The 16,888-nt window shown below is 37.5% G+C and overlaps 1 protein-coding gene across 2 annotated transcripts in view; it reads left to right on the top strand.

The window, feature by feature from the left end:
• NAV3 (neuron navigator 3) overlaps nt 1-16,888 on the top strand; it is a 309,585-nt gene that overhangs the window by 287,401 nt on the left and 5,296 nt on the right. For both annotated transcript variants that reach the window (XM_072973357.1, XM_072973356.1), the window contains 8 exons: nt 2,039-2,134; nt 2,412-2,580; nt 3,743-3,978; nt 9,257-9,411; nt 10,478-10,549; nt 11,120-11,316; nt 12,237-12,355; nt 15,933-16,136. In XM_072973357.1, the coding sequence (XP_072829458.1) occupies nt 2,039-2,134; nt 2,412-2,580; nt 3,743-3,978; nt 9,257-9,411; nt 10,478-10,549; nt 11,120-11,316; nt 12,237-12,355; nt 15,933-16,136 (1,248 nt within the window). The remainder of the gene's footprint in view (nt 1-2,038; nt 2,135-2,411; nt 2,581-3,742; nt 3,979-9,256; nt 9,412-10,477; nt 10,550-11,119; nt 11,317-12,236; nt 12,356-15,932; nt 16,137-16,888) is intronic.

Below are 16,888 nucleotides of genomic sequence, written 5' to 3'. Positions count from 1 at the left end.
CTGATAAGGCAAGTATTCTAATTTTTCTGGAGTTAAATATCGCCTTCAAATTGACAAGGGCATTCTGACTCCAGCCTCTTCTTAAAACTAAAAGATTTCAAGTTCAGATTGTAGTTGAGTAGACAGAAGTGAAAATTTCTAAGTATCCACGATTTGTCTTTATCAAAAAGAAAAACAGAAAATTACTTAGAATTTTGAAATAATTGAAGTATTTAAGTTTGAAAAATGAGAATTTTCACACTGAGCAAATACTCCAAGAATTCCAGTGTCACAAACTTTCTGCTTGAGCTGCAAATCTGTGCCTGAATTTCTCAAGTGGGTCTTTATGCAAAGGACTATAATAGCCTTGGTGAAGCTTAAATTATCTCTAATTTAAAAGCAGCTACTTAAAAGCACTGTATGAGTGTCCATTTTGAGTCAGTTATAATAATACTGGAAAACAAGTTTTCTTTTTCAAAATAATTCTAAAAGGCAATAATTTTGAACATGAGAAAGTAGTTATCTTAGTTTTCTTGGGTTATGGTAAAAATATTATAGATTGGGTGACCTGAACTACAGAAATTTATTTTCTCACAGTCATGAAGTCCAAGATCAAGGTACTGGCTGATTTTGTTTCTGTTGAGGGCTCTCTCCTTGGGATGCAGATGGCCGCCTCCTTGCTATGTTCTCAAATGGTCTTTCCTCAGTGCGTGTACTTGGGGGGAGGGAGAGAGATCTCCACCCTACGTCACCTACTTGGAAGGCCACTAGTCCCATGACGAGAGAGCCACTCTAATGGCCTAATCTAACTTGTTAACCTCTTGCTGGCTGCATTTCCAAATACTATCCCATCGAGGGTTATGAATTTGGGGAAGACACAAACGTTGTCTATAACAGTAGTTAAAATCATAACAATGGTTTTGCTGTGAATTTCTCAACTTTTTTCTGTAAAAAATATTGGCTTCTAGTCAGGTTATATCTAAACAATGGTGATAATCATTTACCCTTATAGAGTTAAATGTTACAGATGAAGAAATTGAGGCTCTGAGTCGGCTACGTGACTTAACCTAATGTCACATTTCTTAGTTACATGGTAGATGTTGTGTGTTGTAGAATCCATGTCTTCTAACACCTAGCTCATTTATTTTTCTGCCACCTCTTAAGGACAATGCAAGTTGGTTCCTTGAGCCAGAATTGTGATACATCAACTATCTAGTTACATCTGCTGGTGTCATGATCACTGTCTCATGTCACCATTCCAGTCAACATAAAAGAGGCTTCAGTTAGTCTATAAATCTTGAGTTGTTTATTTTTCTGTACCTTGTAGCAATTCCTCAAAATCTCATCCTACAAGCAAGATAAATTTGGGACTGTTATTAATACAAATAAAGGAATTCTTAATATTAATATAAATAGAGGAATTCTTTGCTTGACAAAGTAAGTCCAGTAGGATTCTTTGGCAAGTCCTTTTAAATATTAGATTTTCCTGGACATTCAAGATGGGACCTGTCTTGTAAATATGTGAATGCCACACTACCGTGGATAACTTGTTTTCCAAAGCTGGATTGGATTTTAGAGATAATCTAAAAAAAAAAAAAAAAACCCTGAGATTTAGACTTAACAAAGATAAGATCACAACAATAATGAGATGAAGTCCTAGGTAGTTCTAGTCCATCTCTGTCACCGTTTCCCTCCTACCAAGCTGCTGCTTCTCCAGATGCACCCACTGCATTAAAAGGGCAGACCCTTCTCCCCTGGTCGTTTTCCCTTCTGCTGAACAGGTCATGCATGAATCCGTTTTCCTTGACCATACCACTTTCCTTCTTGTTTTTGTTGCTATTACTGTTAATTTGTTTCTTTGGTTGACTGGTTTGTTGGTTGATTGGGGTATTTTGTATTTTATATAACCCACTGTGTATATTTGTTATTATAAACCCCATAGGCTTCATACATATTTTAGTGTTAATTACCACTCTATTAATATGACCTAGTAGAAGATGTAGTAATAAGACAAGGCACACGGCTGGGTTTTATCTTGTTTTATTTTGTTCTCCTTTAGGACCAGAAGTCTCAGGCCTATTTGATAGGATCCATTGGTGTTAGTGGAAAAACCAAGTGGGATGTCTTAGACGGTGTGATTAGACGTCTCTTTAAGGTAAGCTGTGCAAGGTATCCGGATACGAGTTTTCAAATGTGTTTCTCTTTGGACGCTTTCCTCAGCTTCAACGGCATTGATAAATCTGCTTTTCCGCTCCTCTATTTCAAACACTAAGGGAAGCTTTCTCTCCTTATGCCGTTTGATATTCATAGTTCTGATTTTACCTGTTTCTAAAATTCTTGACTGCTAGCTTCACGTCCCCATGAATTTTGTATTTGTTGTACAGGAGCTGGAACTCCGTTTTGACTTTCCTTTTCTGTGTACACCATTTTAGGAGTATGTGTTCCGAATTGATACATCCGCTAGCCTTGGTCTCAGTTCTGACTGTATTGCCAGCTACTGTATAGGAGATTTAATCAGATCTCACAGCCTAGAAGTGCCTGAACTCCTGCCTTGTGGATACCTTGTTGGCGATAATAATATTATCACTGTGAATCTGAAAGGTAAGGGTAAAAGTAGAAAGAAAAGCACAACTGTGTTTTTTTTTTTTTAACCAATATTTTTTTTCTTTTCTTTTTTGCAGTTTTCCTTCCAATGTTCATATTTGAAAACTAATTAACCACTTCGACAATGTTGGTAGGAAATGAACCATCTTTATACTTAAAACACTAAAATCCTACTAAAAACACACAAATCCAAGTAAATGGGACTCTTTGAGTTTTGAGGTGTAATTTTGAAGATTCTCCAAGACTCACAAAAAAGAATGTGATTTAGCAAATTTCTAGGTTTTCTTCACTGTCATCTTTCATTTAGGGAAGATTCAGAAAGTTTATGGCATGTTCCATGGTAACATGTTCACCACTGTATCTTTAATTTTAAAATACGTATAACCAATAAATACCCACTGGGGAAGGAGAATGGAAGTTAAGCACCAGGGATGAGATTCTCTTTGCTTTGGATAATGTGATTAATTCTAGGCAAGTGGAATATCTAAAGTATGCTTGTCTATGTAATTCCTTGTTCATGTATGTCAAAGAGTCAGAATACGTCTATATCAACTGCGGATTAATAGACTGGTTGGTCAATATTTGATTTCATGATTCAGGTGATTGGGTTCGTGAAAGGAGATACTGTTGCTCTCCTTCTTAATCCCTTGCCAAATATCACAATTCATATTCTTCAAAAGTTTAAGGGGCTGTGCAACTGGGATGTGTAATGAGAGAAAGAGAGAAATCAAGAGGAAGGAGAAAAGAGGAAGAAAAAGAGAAGACCATGACACACATTTATAAGTTTCATTTTAATCTTTGCATTTATTCTTAACAAAACTGCCACCTTCAAAGGGAAGGAAGGTTGTGTTGATAGAATTCGTAGTAATGCTTCCATTTCTCTCTGGAAATCTCAGTGAGAAACAGGAAGTAGACCGTGGAGGGAAGCCCGAACGAAAGGGAAGGGCTGGCTTTCACTGGGACGTTCACTTTGCTTCATTACTGATGTTTTCTGTCTTAAAATAGTAACACGGTTGTGGGCTAGAAATACCAAAGAAAGTGCTTTGCAAGGACTGCCTTCCTCCGGCTAACAAAGCCCGTAGCCAGTTGATGCTACATTTTTTAATTCTAGCGTATGTAGGACGTTAAGGCACGCTCTCCCCTTTGTTTCTCCCTTCAGGGGTAGAAGAAAACAGTTTGGACAGTTTTGTTTTTGATACGCTGATTCCTAAGCCAATTACTCAAAGGTACTTTAACTTGTTGATGGAGCATCACAGAATTATACTCTCGGGACCTAGTGGTACTGGAAAGACCTATTTAGCAAACAAACTTGCCGAATATGTAATAACCAAATCCGGAAGGAAGAAGATGGAGGATGCAATTGCCACTTTTAATGTGGACCACAAGTCTAGCAAGGTAAGTCCCAGACTCCCCAGAAAACTGCTGCTGCTGGTCAGTAAGGGTCTGAAGCAACTAGGCTTCAAGAGTATAGAAGACTTCCATATCGTCCATGGAAACATCATCTCTTTGACTTAAATGGGAATCTGGTGAATGACGAAACCCTGTTTCATGAATTTGAACAAGAGTGCGCGCTGACATTTCAGTTATCAGGCACTTCACGAGCATTGGGAATGGATGGAAGAAAATGACAATCTCTTTTGTCTGATCACTCTTAGACATCCATTTAGGAAGGGTGAGAGCAGAAAGAGAGCCATGCAAATGCTTCTAGAAGCAGGAGGCCAGGATAGCTCTTGCTGGAGGAATCAGAGGTTTATACAAAGTCAGACTCGATCTGGGTCAAAATAAAGAAGGAGGAATTAACTCGGGTGTTGCAGCCATGGGGATTTGGGTATAATTAATATATTCTAGGCAGAGATTCTGAGAGCAGCAGTTTGTTTATGTTGTGTTTCTACTGGATTTCTGCTTAGGAACCTTGGGAAATTGAATAATATTCCATTTCACCTCAGCTAAGGTCAAATGTACCATCATAATCATCCTGAACGTTTTTAGCTCTTAAACAAGCATGAGGGGCTATAAAACCAGCCAGTACTTCCGTAGATTCTGAGTGACATAAAGAATCCTAAGAAGGAGATAGTCAGTGCCTCACATATTCCTCACACTGGCCTATTTTTGCCAATAATTATTCATTACATTCCCAGTCAGTGCAACCTAAGGTCCTCTTAGGAAACTACACTTCTTATAAGCAGTACGTCCCATAGTCCAGGCAATACTGGGTCGTGTTATTTGTCCAAAGATAACCTGGTTAGAGGATCCAGACTGGTCCAGCCTTCTGAAAACCTCAGGCCTGCATATTTTTAGAAAAGAAATATATCTCCTAAAAGCAACCCAGAGCCACTGGATTCTTGAAATAAACAAGACATTTAGTTTAGCCAACAAAAAAATTGTTAAAGGAGGAGTTTATTAAGTCCATCCAGTGACCAGTTATCAGACCTGGGGCCAACTGTTGCATTTCCTTGTGCTCTAGTTTTCCCAGCTGTAAAATGGGAAAAATAGTGGGGTCGTGGCAAAGACTAAATCAGTGTGTGTGTGTGTGTGTGTGTGTGTCTGTGTGTGGCGGGGGGGACAGAGAGAGAGAAGCAGGGAGATGAGAGAACAGTATATTAGTTGCAAGCACAGTGTAAGTGTTGCCTGCAGTTAGCAATTACAGCCCTTGACACCCAATGAGGGTTTCTTACACAAACACACACAGACCCATACGGACCACCTAACCCCATCACACACAGAGACCCTTGTTCAAGTGTCTTACCTGTATGTTTCAAGGAGAACAAAGATGTATATGAAGCCCAATGGGATCTCCTGCTGTTAAATGAATACAACCCATGCATTCTGAACATTTCCCTGGAACTCAGCACTATTCAGATGGTGGTTGAATCCCCCATTCTCATTTCAACTGAGAGAGACATGGCCAGTTCTTGCCAAATTGTCAGAGAATCCATACTTTTTGGAGGGAGGGGTGGGTGTGGTACATGAGAGTGGTGTAGAGCAAGAGGGATGAGAAACTGCATTGTGGGAGGGATAGCAGCTAACCGTAGATGTACTAACGCAACGTGTGAATGAGGAATGAAATAATAAATTCTTTCCCCGAGAACTGGAGCTGGGCGACTGTTGACGTTCTTTATGCTGTGCCTAGATGGCTCTGAAGGAACCGAGCCACATAGCGCTCATTGATTCCAAAAAAATTGAACAATAAACCATCAAAGAGAAAAACATCTTTTCATGTGTCTGGTGCCTTCTGCATTTTACGTTCTGTCCCTCTTCCCACTCTTCAAGCCCTCTCTTGAGCTGCCAGCTGGAATATGTTGATTGAGAGCAAGACACATAAACAGTTACACTTTGTGACATTTGATATAGCGGGCCCAGAAGGCTCGAGATGGATTTAGCAAAGACGATGTGGCCAGCAGAAGCCACTTGGAATGTTAGGTGGGGAAAGATCAGAATACTGGACTTGGCAGATTCATTTTGAGGGTGTCTATAGTCAAAACCAGAGAAAGCAGTGATAAACAGGTTGTATATAACAGCTGTGTTCTGTGTATATTTTCAAAGTGTGGGTTTCATCTCGTTATCTGTGACCATCTGGTAGATATACCTGTTTTGTGCTGCCTGAGTAGATCCTGGACATGAAACTTTTAATGCTAATGAATCAATACGTCAATCTAAGATTTTACCCCAGTTAGGCTAGAGTGGGGAGCAGGAAGTGATTTCAAAGGAGTTTGGAAAAAAAAACTCAGGTTATGTGAGTAAATTCTTTGTGTATGCCTGTTTCTACTTGGGACTGGTCCATAGCTATCATTAGATTCCCAAAGGGATCTACTACCCTTCTCAAGCTGAGAGAGAACCATAACAGAATCTAATGGCCCGGTTTTTCCAGAATCATCCAGTGATTTCTTTATTGCCAAATTCAGTGCCCTTTGTGGCCACTGCTTCCCCTCTCCCGCTTCCTTCCTCCCTCTCCCCTTCTTCCTTTTACTTCTCCTCCTCATTTTCCTCTTCTTCCTCCTCCTCCTACTCTTCTTCATCTTCTTCCTTATCATCTTCTTCTCTCTTTCTTCTGATCTAGGCATAGCAAATTACTATAATTGGTCTCCCCTTTCCAGAGATGGTTCTCATTTTCCTGATTACTATTCTGCTTCTTTCCTTCTCACCTTTCCTTCTCAGTCTCTTTCACTGACCACTCTTCCTTCACCTGCCAGTAACTGAAAATATCCCCCAGCATTCTGTTGTCTCTCAATTCTGTTCTCATCTGGATGACTCCCCCTCACCCCCTACCCCGTTCCAACTTGTACTGACTCCAGTTGGACACTGTTAGCCATGCCCACTCTCCCATATGGTAGACATTTGTATTAGCTTACAAATACGTTTCCCTTAGCATGCTAAATATACATGTTTAGAAATCCCAATTTCAGCTCTGAAAATATTACCATCCATGCATCTTCTTCCATCCGTCTCCACTACCACCACCCTCCTCCCCAAATAAACATCCCACCACTTCAGCTACTGCAGTTGTGTACTAACTGCTCTATTTACAAATTCTGTTCAATTCTCTTCTCTCTCCCTACTTAATCCTTTCACTCCATGGAAACAGGGTGTCTTTTCATAATTAAAATCTCACCACTTTAGTAAAATCCTGCAGTGTTCCCCCTTGCTTTCTGCACTAGGTCAAAAGTCTACCCATGCTTCTGTTACCCCTCTTGAGTCCCACAGTGTCTCTTGGCTTCAGCAACTTTGTTATTCTCTTGACCGGTTTCTCTTCCTCCTCCACAATGTACTTACCATACTTGGAAATCACGATTCTGACTGCATTACTCAGATCTCCCAGCCAGTGTTTCTTCACTGTCAGCAGGAAAAGTCCAGTAATCTTACAATCATTCAAGGCTGCAGACTTTCCTTTCCAACTTGCTTACCACTATTTACATCTACAAAGCGTATATTACTAGTTCTTTCCTGCATGGGTATCATAGTTTTGTGTTTCTGTCTTTGGTTGTTCTTCCTCCATGTGGAAAGCTCTTCTTCTATGTTTAACCATTAAAGTATTACCTAATCTTAAAAATAAAGGGTTCATAGGAAGCAATACTGCCAACAGAAAGTCGTTCCCAGCAGCTACAGGTAATCTCTCCATGCTCTGAACAAAAATCTTTGGTGTGCACTCCTTTGAGGTAATGTGTCACTTTTCACTGTGAACTCTGGTTATCCGTATGCACGCCTCACCTTCTGTTCTGGGCAGTAAGCTTCTAGAATGCCTTTTGCAATTCTAATTAATCATCATATCTGTCACGTTTATGTTTCCTTTGATAAATTTTTTTTTTTTTACCTGCTGAAAACCACAACAGCAACATGTCAGTGGTCCACAGTTATTTATATAGTAAAATCCACATTCCTCTGCATGGATTCAGTCTTTTCTGATTTTTCTTTCATTGCAAGCACTGCCACCATGTACCATTTCTTTTGCAAAAGTAGAACACTGTTATTTCTCCAAACACATCAAACACTCGTATCTTCCAGCTTTTTCTTTTTTCCCTTTATTCTTCAGTCATACCGCCATCCCCATCCTCTGTTGTCCTCTGAGTCTTAAATCTCGGTTAGATGCTGTCTTTAGTTTTTCTGTAGTTTTTGTGCATTTCACTTATCCCACTGCATTGTGATTTACTTGTTGACCTGCCTTTCTGTTTATCAACTCTAAAGCCTGGAATATAGGAGTAATCTCTAAATCCTTGGTGCCAGAGTACCTGGCACCTAGTAGGTGCTTGCTAAAGCTGTGTTGAGAGAAAAAAAAATGGCATGCTTATCACTTGGGATTCTATTCGTTACTCAGGGTCCATAATGAAATTGTTTTCTTAACCCTGAGCAAGATTTACAAATTGCAAATGTCATTGTAAATATGCAAATATTATGGAAATGCTCTTACTGATTAGGATAATTCTAAGAAACCTAATTATAGTCCTGGCCTACCCATCTGTGAGAGCAATCAGTGAACTGGTTACCATATTTAGATTAAAAGCTATTAGAAAGGAATAATACCTGTAAAGAACCAAGAAGCTTAATAAATGCTAAGTGCTAATGTCAAGTGACCCTGTGAAATATAAAAAAAATTGTCTTTGTTTAAAATTACAGCAGTTGCATGAGGATAATAAATAAATAACCAACCAACCACAGTTTTACTTAAGTCCCAGGTGTATATTTTCAGATGCACCTCATCAAAATAAATTAAAATATTTGAAGTATTAGTGGTAATTTGGGGGTGCCATTTAGTCTACACTTGAAATTATAAAGTTTTCTAAAATCCATCTTTGTCATTGTAAAGTCACAAACAAAACTGAAGTCTCAACATTTGTGGTTTATCTTAAGAGCTCATATCCAGAAATCTTATTTTTTTGGCTTTTCTTCTGGGAAGAAAACAACTGAGAAATATGTCCTTGTGTTTTCAGTTTTATATTTGCTTCAGGTGTTCTGTACTGGCTTTTCTCCTTTAAAAAATGCATCCTCTCAAATTATACATATATATATATATATATATATCTTTTTTTTGCTTTGTAAAATAAGGTTTTGTATCAATGGAATGATTTATGGGTTTTAATCAAAGAACCTGGATAGAACACAGAATGTGCTATTCCTATGAATTGCTCGCCATTGGTACAAATTTATCATTGATATATTTGTTTTCATAATTTTTTTAAAGGAATTGCAACAGTACCTAGCTAACCTGGCCGAACAGTGCAGTGCTGATAATAACGGTGCAGAGCTTCCTGTTGTAATAATTCTTGATAATCTTCATCACGTGGGCTCTCTGAGTGATATCTTCAATGGTTTCCTCAACTGTAAATACAACAAATGGTATGCTTGTAAAATACTCTGAACGATGAAATACGAAGAAGTGGTGAGCTGTATTGCATTCTGGTGCCTTTATAACTTTTAAGACCTATAGCAAATGCCATTAATTTGAGAAACCTTCATTACTATTATACCATATTTCCGAAGAATCTCTGTGTTTTCATTTGAACAGCTATTTATTCATTCAACAACTACATCCCCAGGCCCTTTAATGGAAACATTATTCACTGGATGATGTTAACTACTGCAGATATGCTGACTGTCTGGGAGACTAATTATCAGTAATAGAATGTTTGAATCAGGAAATTAAGAACTAGAAGGGGGCTGCAGAGCTCTGGTTTCATTCTTAGTTCATATTAAAGTTTAAATTCAACCTTCCTATAGAGATAAATTTAATGCATTCAGATATACCGCTCTCCATCAGTGACTCTGATTTTTTAACTCTTTACGTGACAGACAAGGTTAAAGTAGGGTATAAAAAAACCTGAAGACCCACTTAAGATTCACTGTAGTATGGCCTCTAAAAAAGGACATTTCAGAGCAACAATGTAAAGATTAGTTTTAATGGTGTAAGTATCCCTGTTAATCTCTGGTGAAGATTTTTTAAATGCTAAAAGTTAATCACCATAAAATAAATATTGAATCAAAATATTGAAATAAAAATTCTTTCATGCTATTAAGGACCTTTGAAATAATTATGAAATAATAAAAGAAAAATTAGTGAATTGGATTATAAGCATAGGAATCAGAAGATGTTAGAGTGGAGAGAGACCAGTATCATTATTCTATCTAAACTTTCTATTTTATAGACAAATAAATGTGAATTTAGAGGTGAAAAATGATTAAAATGATTTGCCTAGGATGCCAGAGCTGAAAATGAACCCCAAATCTTAATAAATTTCGGTTCAGTGATCTTTGTCATTTTCCAACCTAACATCACAGAGTTACCCTTTTACAGCCAAATGTTAAAATGGAATAATCCATGTTTATCTAAATTGTTATCTGAGACCATTTTAATATAATAATCTCTTTTACCTTTAGTACATGTTTGCTTTCTATGTCTTTCCAGTCCGTATATCATTGGGACGATGAATCAGGGAGTTTCTTCATCACCAAATCTAGAGCTGCATCACAATTTCAGGTAAAGATCAATTGAATGTGTTTTGCTTTTTTTGGGTATTGTCCCTTTCTGTTTGCTTTTGGCCGGTGTTTTTCCATTTGTACGTTGACAAATCCTGCCAGTGGTGACCTGGGGGTGTGAAAATAATTCTCACTTCCTCTGACAGTCTTTCTCAAGCAGACATTTTGTGATCCTCATCCTGTAATCAGAAGTGTTTCTTTAAAAAAAAACAAGAGAAAAGAAATGTTTTTCCTGCTCACTATGTCACCGGTTAAAGTGGAGCACTTTTCTTCTACGTGTGAGAAATGTGAAGAGAGTTCCTATTTCAGGACTCGTGATTTTCCTACAGAAGAGGGCTCAGCGTGTACACACCCACTCACTGCTGATGCACACGAGCTTGTCTTTAGCTCAGAAAGAAAAGTTAGTTACATTACAGCTCTAGTGCTAATAGACTTTCTAACCCCTTTGATCATTAAAACCTAGCCAGCAACTGAAATAGGAACGTTACTACTTTGTATTGGAAAGAGAATCACTGTGGATTTAAAGATTTATTTATATAAAGATTTCTGGATTTTTTTTTTCTTTCTGTAGGTGGGTACTATGTGCAAACCACACAGAACCAGTGAAGGGCTTTTTAGGCAGGTATCTACGAAGGAAACTGATAGAGATGGAAATTGAAAGTAACGTACGCAATAATGACCTAGTCAAAATTATAGATTGGATACCCAAGACGTGGCATCATCTCAACAGTTTTTTGGAAACACACAGTTCTTCTGATGTTACCATTGGTGAGTTCCAAAATTGCAATATGCCGTTCTCCAGGAACTAAGAGTACGTGGAAAAGATGGCCAGATTGGATGGCAGAAAATAACATGTGAAGCTAATGTTTCTCAAGTTTCCATTTTTCTCTCTTCTGAAAGTTTGCCTTCTTCTAAGCTTTGTGTCTCTAATTAGATTCATTTTGTCTGACTATTACCATTTACTAAGATTTTACTGACATTAAATAAGTTTAAGAGAGAAAAATATCTAAAAATCAAAAAACCATTTGAAATAAATTGTGTCTGTTTAGAGTAACCTTTTAATGCTAAAAGCAAATTTTAGCTGATGACTCCTATCAAATATAGTTGTGAGAGAGGATTTTAGTTAGAGATAGTGTGTTTTGTGTTTTGCATAAAGACAGATTGTTTGAGTTATTTGTCTTGAGTTGGCATATAGTTGTTTATTTTTGTTTTCCTTCTTAAATTGCACACACAAAAGAAGTCCCCTTCCCACTGCTTTGGATCATAAAGATGTCATACTCACTAAAAACACAGTGTAAAGTACAAAGAAAAATTCTATATTTGGGATCAGAAGACCAAGGTGGAGGCTGACTCCTAAAAATAATGACATATTTTATGTTTGGCAGTTTGTTTCAGCTTAGTTTTGTCATTTGTAAAATGAGGCGGATTGACTGGATTATGACCTTTAAAGTTTCTTCTAATGCTGCAATGTTATGTTTTAGATTAAGATTTTAGTGCATAAAGAAAGGAGAGTCCTGAAGACTGGGTCTTCAGTAAAACCCACTTTTATAATAATCAAGCTGGCTAGGACTACAATTTTCTAAGAATCCTGCAAGAAATAAATTAATTCCCCCAAAATGGTGTCTAAATGTAACAGACTGTTAAACATAACAGCTCTCAAAAATGTTTTGTCATCTGTGTCGTCTCAGGTCCTCGACTTTTCCTTCCGTGCCCCATGGATGTGGAAGGTTCTAGAGTATGGTTCATGGATCTCTGGAACTATTCTTTGGTACCTTATATTCTGGAGGCAGTGAGAGAAGGTCTTCAGGTATTGTACTCAATTTTCTTTACTGTTTAAGAAACGAAGTGGAAAAAAGTTAGCCTTATTTTAAATGCAAAAAAAAAAAAACCATTCATTTCTCTGGGTATTTCTGTAGAAAACTAAAGGCATAAACTATATAATTATAGTGGTAAAAATTGAAAGAGCAAATAGTATGCAAATTTTTTTTCTGTTCTGAGAATAAATATGTAGGAGAAAGAGAAAGCCAGTTTTTGGAAGAACTACACATTGAAAGCCAAATTTATTGCCGTAAATATTTACAGACTGTTCTTATTAGATAGCCAGTTAATTGCCCAGAGGCATGTTTAGATGGGCCTTGATCATTAATTCTCTTATCATATAATCTGCAGCAAGTAATTTTTGCTTATGGATTCCCCGCTTTACTCTATTTCATTGTGTGAAGCCCTTTAATGTCACTTGCAAGATCCATTATTATTTTTGAGAGTACTTGAAAATCTAAGGCATTTGACTTAAAAAAAAATCTCAAACAGGTGAGTTTAGCAGCATCCCTGCTGTTTCTCTCATTTACCGTAAATCATGAGGCCCTGCAGCCATCCCTTCTCTTTACTCTTAACTAAGAAGTCAAAATATATCACTAATAAAACTCTTTTCTTCAATAAAATATTCTATCCCTTTTCCATCAGTCTTGATTTTTCACTTATATTGAAGTTGAAATTTCATGAAATTGTAGAACTGTGACCCTTAAGTTTGACTTTCTGATTTGCGTTGCATAATCACCCGGCTTGTAGAAAAATCCAATCTTCTTTTCAGGAACTCAACCAAGGTTTAGGTAGTTTTGGCTCAGGCATCTCTATTCCTGGTTATCACAACTGCTACTAGAATTAAGCCATACTTCATGCTTTTCACATTTTGTCATCTGCGACACTGTGTTAAGTCTTTATTTTACTGTCTAAAAAAATTGGTTATCTATTTTCCTTCATTTCACTTCCTTTCGCCATCACGCTTTCCTCACCTAGTAGAATGGTATGGCAGTGATTCAGAACTATCACGATGGTTCTGCTTAACATGATGAATATTATGAGGATGTTCTGAACCCTCAGAGGTGATGATCCCAGAGAGTGATGTCAGCTGGTCCTACTCCAGATTTAAATAATTCAATTTCATATTTTTAAGGGTATGAGCTGAACTAGCCCCAGAAAATGTCTTCAACAAAATAAGAGACCATCGCAAAGATTTTTCTTTTTCACGTATAGCATATCACATGCCAAGATTCCTCTAAAACTATTTTGCTGCCTCATTTGTGAGTTAGGTCTCTTGATTTCAATCATCTGTACCAAAAAAGAGTCAAAAATGACTAAAAATCCTTAGATTTTGTTTTTTGAAGTATAGGAGCTTTTCAATATTTAAATCAATATTACTCATAAAACACTTTGCTGAGAATTATAATTCTATAAAGCTTCCATTTAGGCAAAAGCATAATCACTAAAGTAATACCTGTATCCCACTGAAATATACTTCAAAAAAATTTTTTTTGAAGAAGGATAAAAATGTTTCAAGTTCTTTGCTGTGGTTCTGGATGTTTAGTAGTAGGTAGTGTGAAAACTGAATCAACCATGATGTAGGGCATGGTCGGGGCTGGGAGTGGGTAGCAGGGGCAGGGTGGTGGAGAGAGACTTAGCGCTTGGAGAAATGATGGAAAACCCTTTGGTGAGTAGACAGTTCTCATTGTTACGGAAGGATCTGCTGCACTGGAAGTCCATTGGCAGATGATATTCTTCAGATGGTCCATATGTGACTTCTGGAGGAGCAGGAAGAAAAGGAATCACATATGTCATGAACCATTTCATTGGATCTACTGGCAAAAAGAACCGTGAATTGGAGCATGAGGTGGAAAAACAAACCATGGTTGCAAAGATGAAGATTCAAGTTGAGAGGAATAGAAAAATCTCTTTTCAAATGAAGGCTGATGCTTTGGTGGGGAACCATATGGGGAATACTCTTTGCCAGATGTTCTCGTTGGACAAAACACTGGTGATACAGTGGATTCTGATTTTTATTCTGATGATTCAGTCTTTCTTGGAATAACAATCAGCTCATGTCATTCTGAATGTTTAAATTTCTCTTCTTTCAGTTCTTTTTCTATGACATCTATTTTACTCTGAAATACGGAATTAAGCCTGTTTAGCTTTTTATTGGTCTCTTCCAATTTTGGTATTCTTGGTGATTCTTCAAAAGGCTAGCATCAGTTGATTCTTTCATATTCTTTTTCTAACATTTGTTTTCCAAGAGTTATACTTTCCTTTAATTATTTTATGTTGTATAGCAAGCTATGTTTTACATCCTCTATAATGTAGGTTTTTAACTGAGAAAATTTCTGCTTCAAAACAAGAGAACTATAAACAGAATCTAATGATTGCTGCCTCTACCATCATCTCCTGAAGAAATGCACAGGTATCAGAAATTGAACTTTTTTTTAAGGCAAGATTGCCACAACCTCATACAGCTTCTCCAGGAAAAACCTGGAAAAAAAGACAATTCCAAGGCAGTCCATTGGATTTTATGGCTTCAATGTCTACCATTTTGCTCTGAACCACAACAAGCCACATGGAACACCTCACAGTGGTGTTCCGTGCCATCTGGGACCAAGTATACACCTGGTACCCAGAACTTCCCTCAGTGGAATAGGACAATCCATCAAAGAACTAGTGTACCCATGTGGCGGCCCTTTTCTCTTAATTTTAACTTTCTTTCTGTGCCCCTGTGGTCTTACATGTTTTTACAAAGTCCCATTAACCTCTGTCTTCTCAGTGTGCCCTTTCCAGTTTGGTTTTGGCTTTGTGTCCAGCTTAAAAATTCTTAAACATCTCTCAGATTCATCTTCTGCCCTCTGCTCCACTGCCAGTACCTTACCGAGGCTTTATCATCTTTTTCTTCCTGACTTTCTCCCTCCATCTGAGTTCTGACAAAGCTTTCATTTCCCATGATTTCCTTCTTTTACCAGTGACCTTACAAGTAAACATCTAAAAAGAGTTACAACAGGAAGCATTGAGATTATCAGAGGAAGTTAATCTGAGGAAAATGGTTAGCAGAGAAAGGATTCTTATTTCCAAGGAAAGCTTGAGTAGAAAGACCTAGACAGAGAATAGAAATCTCTTTTATTCATCATCTTTCCAAAGTGCACTTTCGTAGAGAACTCTGTTTAGGGTCTAGCGTGGCTCTTTTCAGTTCTCCAGTACTGGAACTTTCCTTTCTCAATGTTGAGCTTTCTTTTTCTTTTTTTACTTTTTTTCTTTCAGTTTGTAAAACTACTAACGAAAAATAAATGTGGGCAGTCATTTCTATGTATATTTAAAATAAACCTCCTTCATGCTCTCCCCTGAATGCTGACAGTCGAGCCCAGGTGTTCAGCTTTATTTTGTCTAGACTTCAAGTTTAAAGTGAACTATATAGACAGATAGATGTTCAAAATCTGGAAAATTGTATAGGGACACCTCATTCCCCTGAAAGTCCCATGGGGACTCAGAGGAATCACTCAGTTAGCAGTCACCTTTTGTACTGAATAGAAGTGCATTTCATCTTTCCTGAATGTGTGATCACTTTTTAGATGTATGGGAAACGTGCACCCTGGGAGGATCCCTCAAAGTGGGTGCTTGACACATACCCATGGAGCTCGGTGTCTTTGCCTCAGGAGGGCCCAGCGTTACTTCAGCTGCGACCAGAAGATGTTGGGTATGAGGGCTGCGTATCCACGAAGGAAGCTACAACCTCAAAGCACATTCCACAAACAGACACAGAGGGGGATCCCTTGGTAAGAAGCTGAGGTTTGATTCTTTCTGTATAATCTCAGCTACAGTGTTTGGTCATTAGAATTTAGTCATCTGCATCAAAGACATAAGTTATTCTTGGTAATATTTGATACTGTCCTGATTTTGGTACTCATTTTTAACATTTTTACCTTTGGCCTACTTCATTGGGTGAAATTCTTAAAAGTGAAAAACCAAATTTGGGTGCTTAAAAATAATCAAGAAACACTGAAACCAGGCTGAGCTCTGTAACCATAGTTTTTTCTTTTATTAGGCAGGAAATTATGTATGCAAATAAATAAATTTTAAACATTGCATGACTCAACTTACAAGGTAGGTAAGAGAAAACTGAATTTTGTTTGAAAATGAAAAAAAAAAAAAGACCCAAAAGAATACATTCTAGTGTATACTTGAAAAACCAAAGAATATTTTACATATATCAACTAGTCTGACTAAATTTAGAATTAATCTGTTGCCAACAGTAGAGAAGAAACAGACATGGAAATCAAAGGGGTGTTACCCCTGCCTTTCTCAGTTTGCAATCCTGTGAGGCTTAATATAAGTCAGTAAAACTCCAAAGTATGAATACTCTGGAAGTATTAAGTGCGTGGAGTTCTTAGTAAAATGACCTTTTTAAATGTATTTTTTAATTTTTATTGATGACTTCCTATAGATCAGTATCCACTGTAATATGTTTTGTTAGCTTACCATTCCATGACTAAAGAGAATATTGGACAACCAATGCAGAAAGAAGACA

Source organism: Vicugna pacos, chromosome 12 (assembly GCF_048564905.1).
Source record: "Vicugna pacos chromosome 12, VicPac4, whole genome shotgun sequence".
Classification (NCBI taxonomy): Eukaryota; Metazoa; Chordata; class Mammalia; order Artiodactyla; family Camelidae; genus Vicugna; species Vicugna pacos.
Note: the sequence above shows the minus strand (reverse complement) of the source record. Positions and strands in the feature narration are given on the sequence as shown.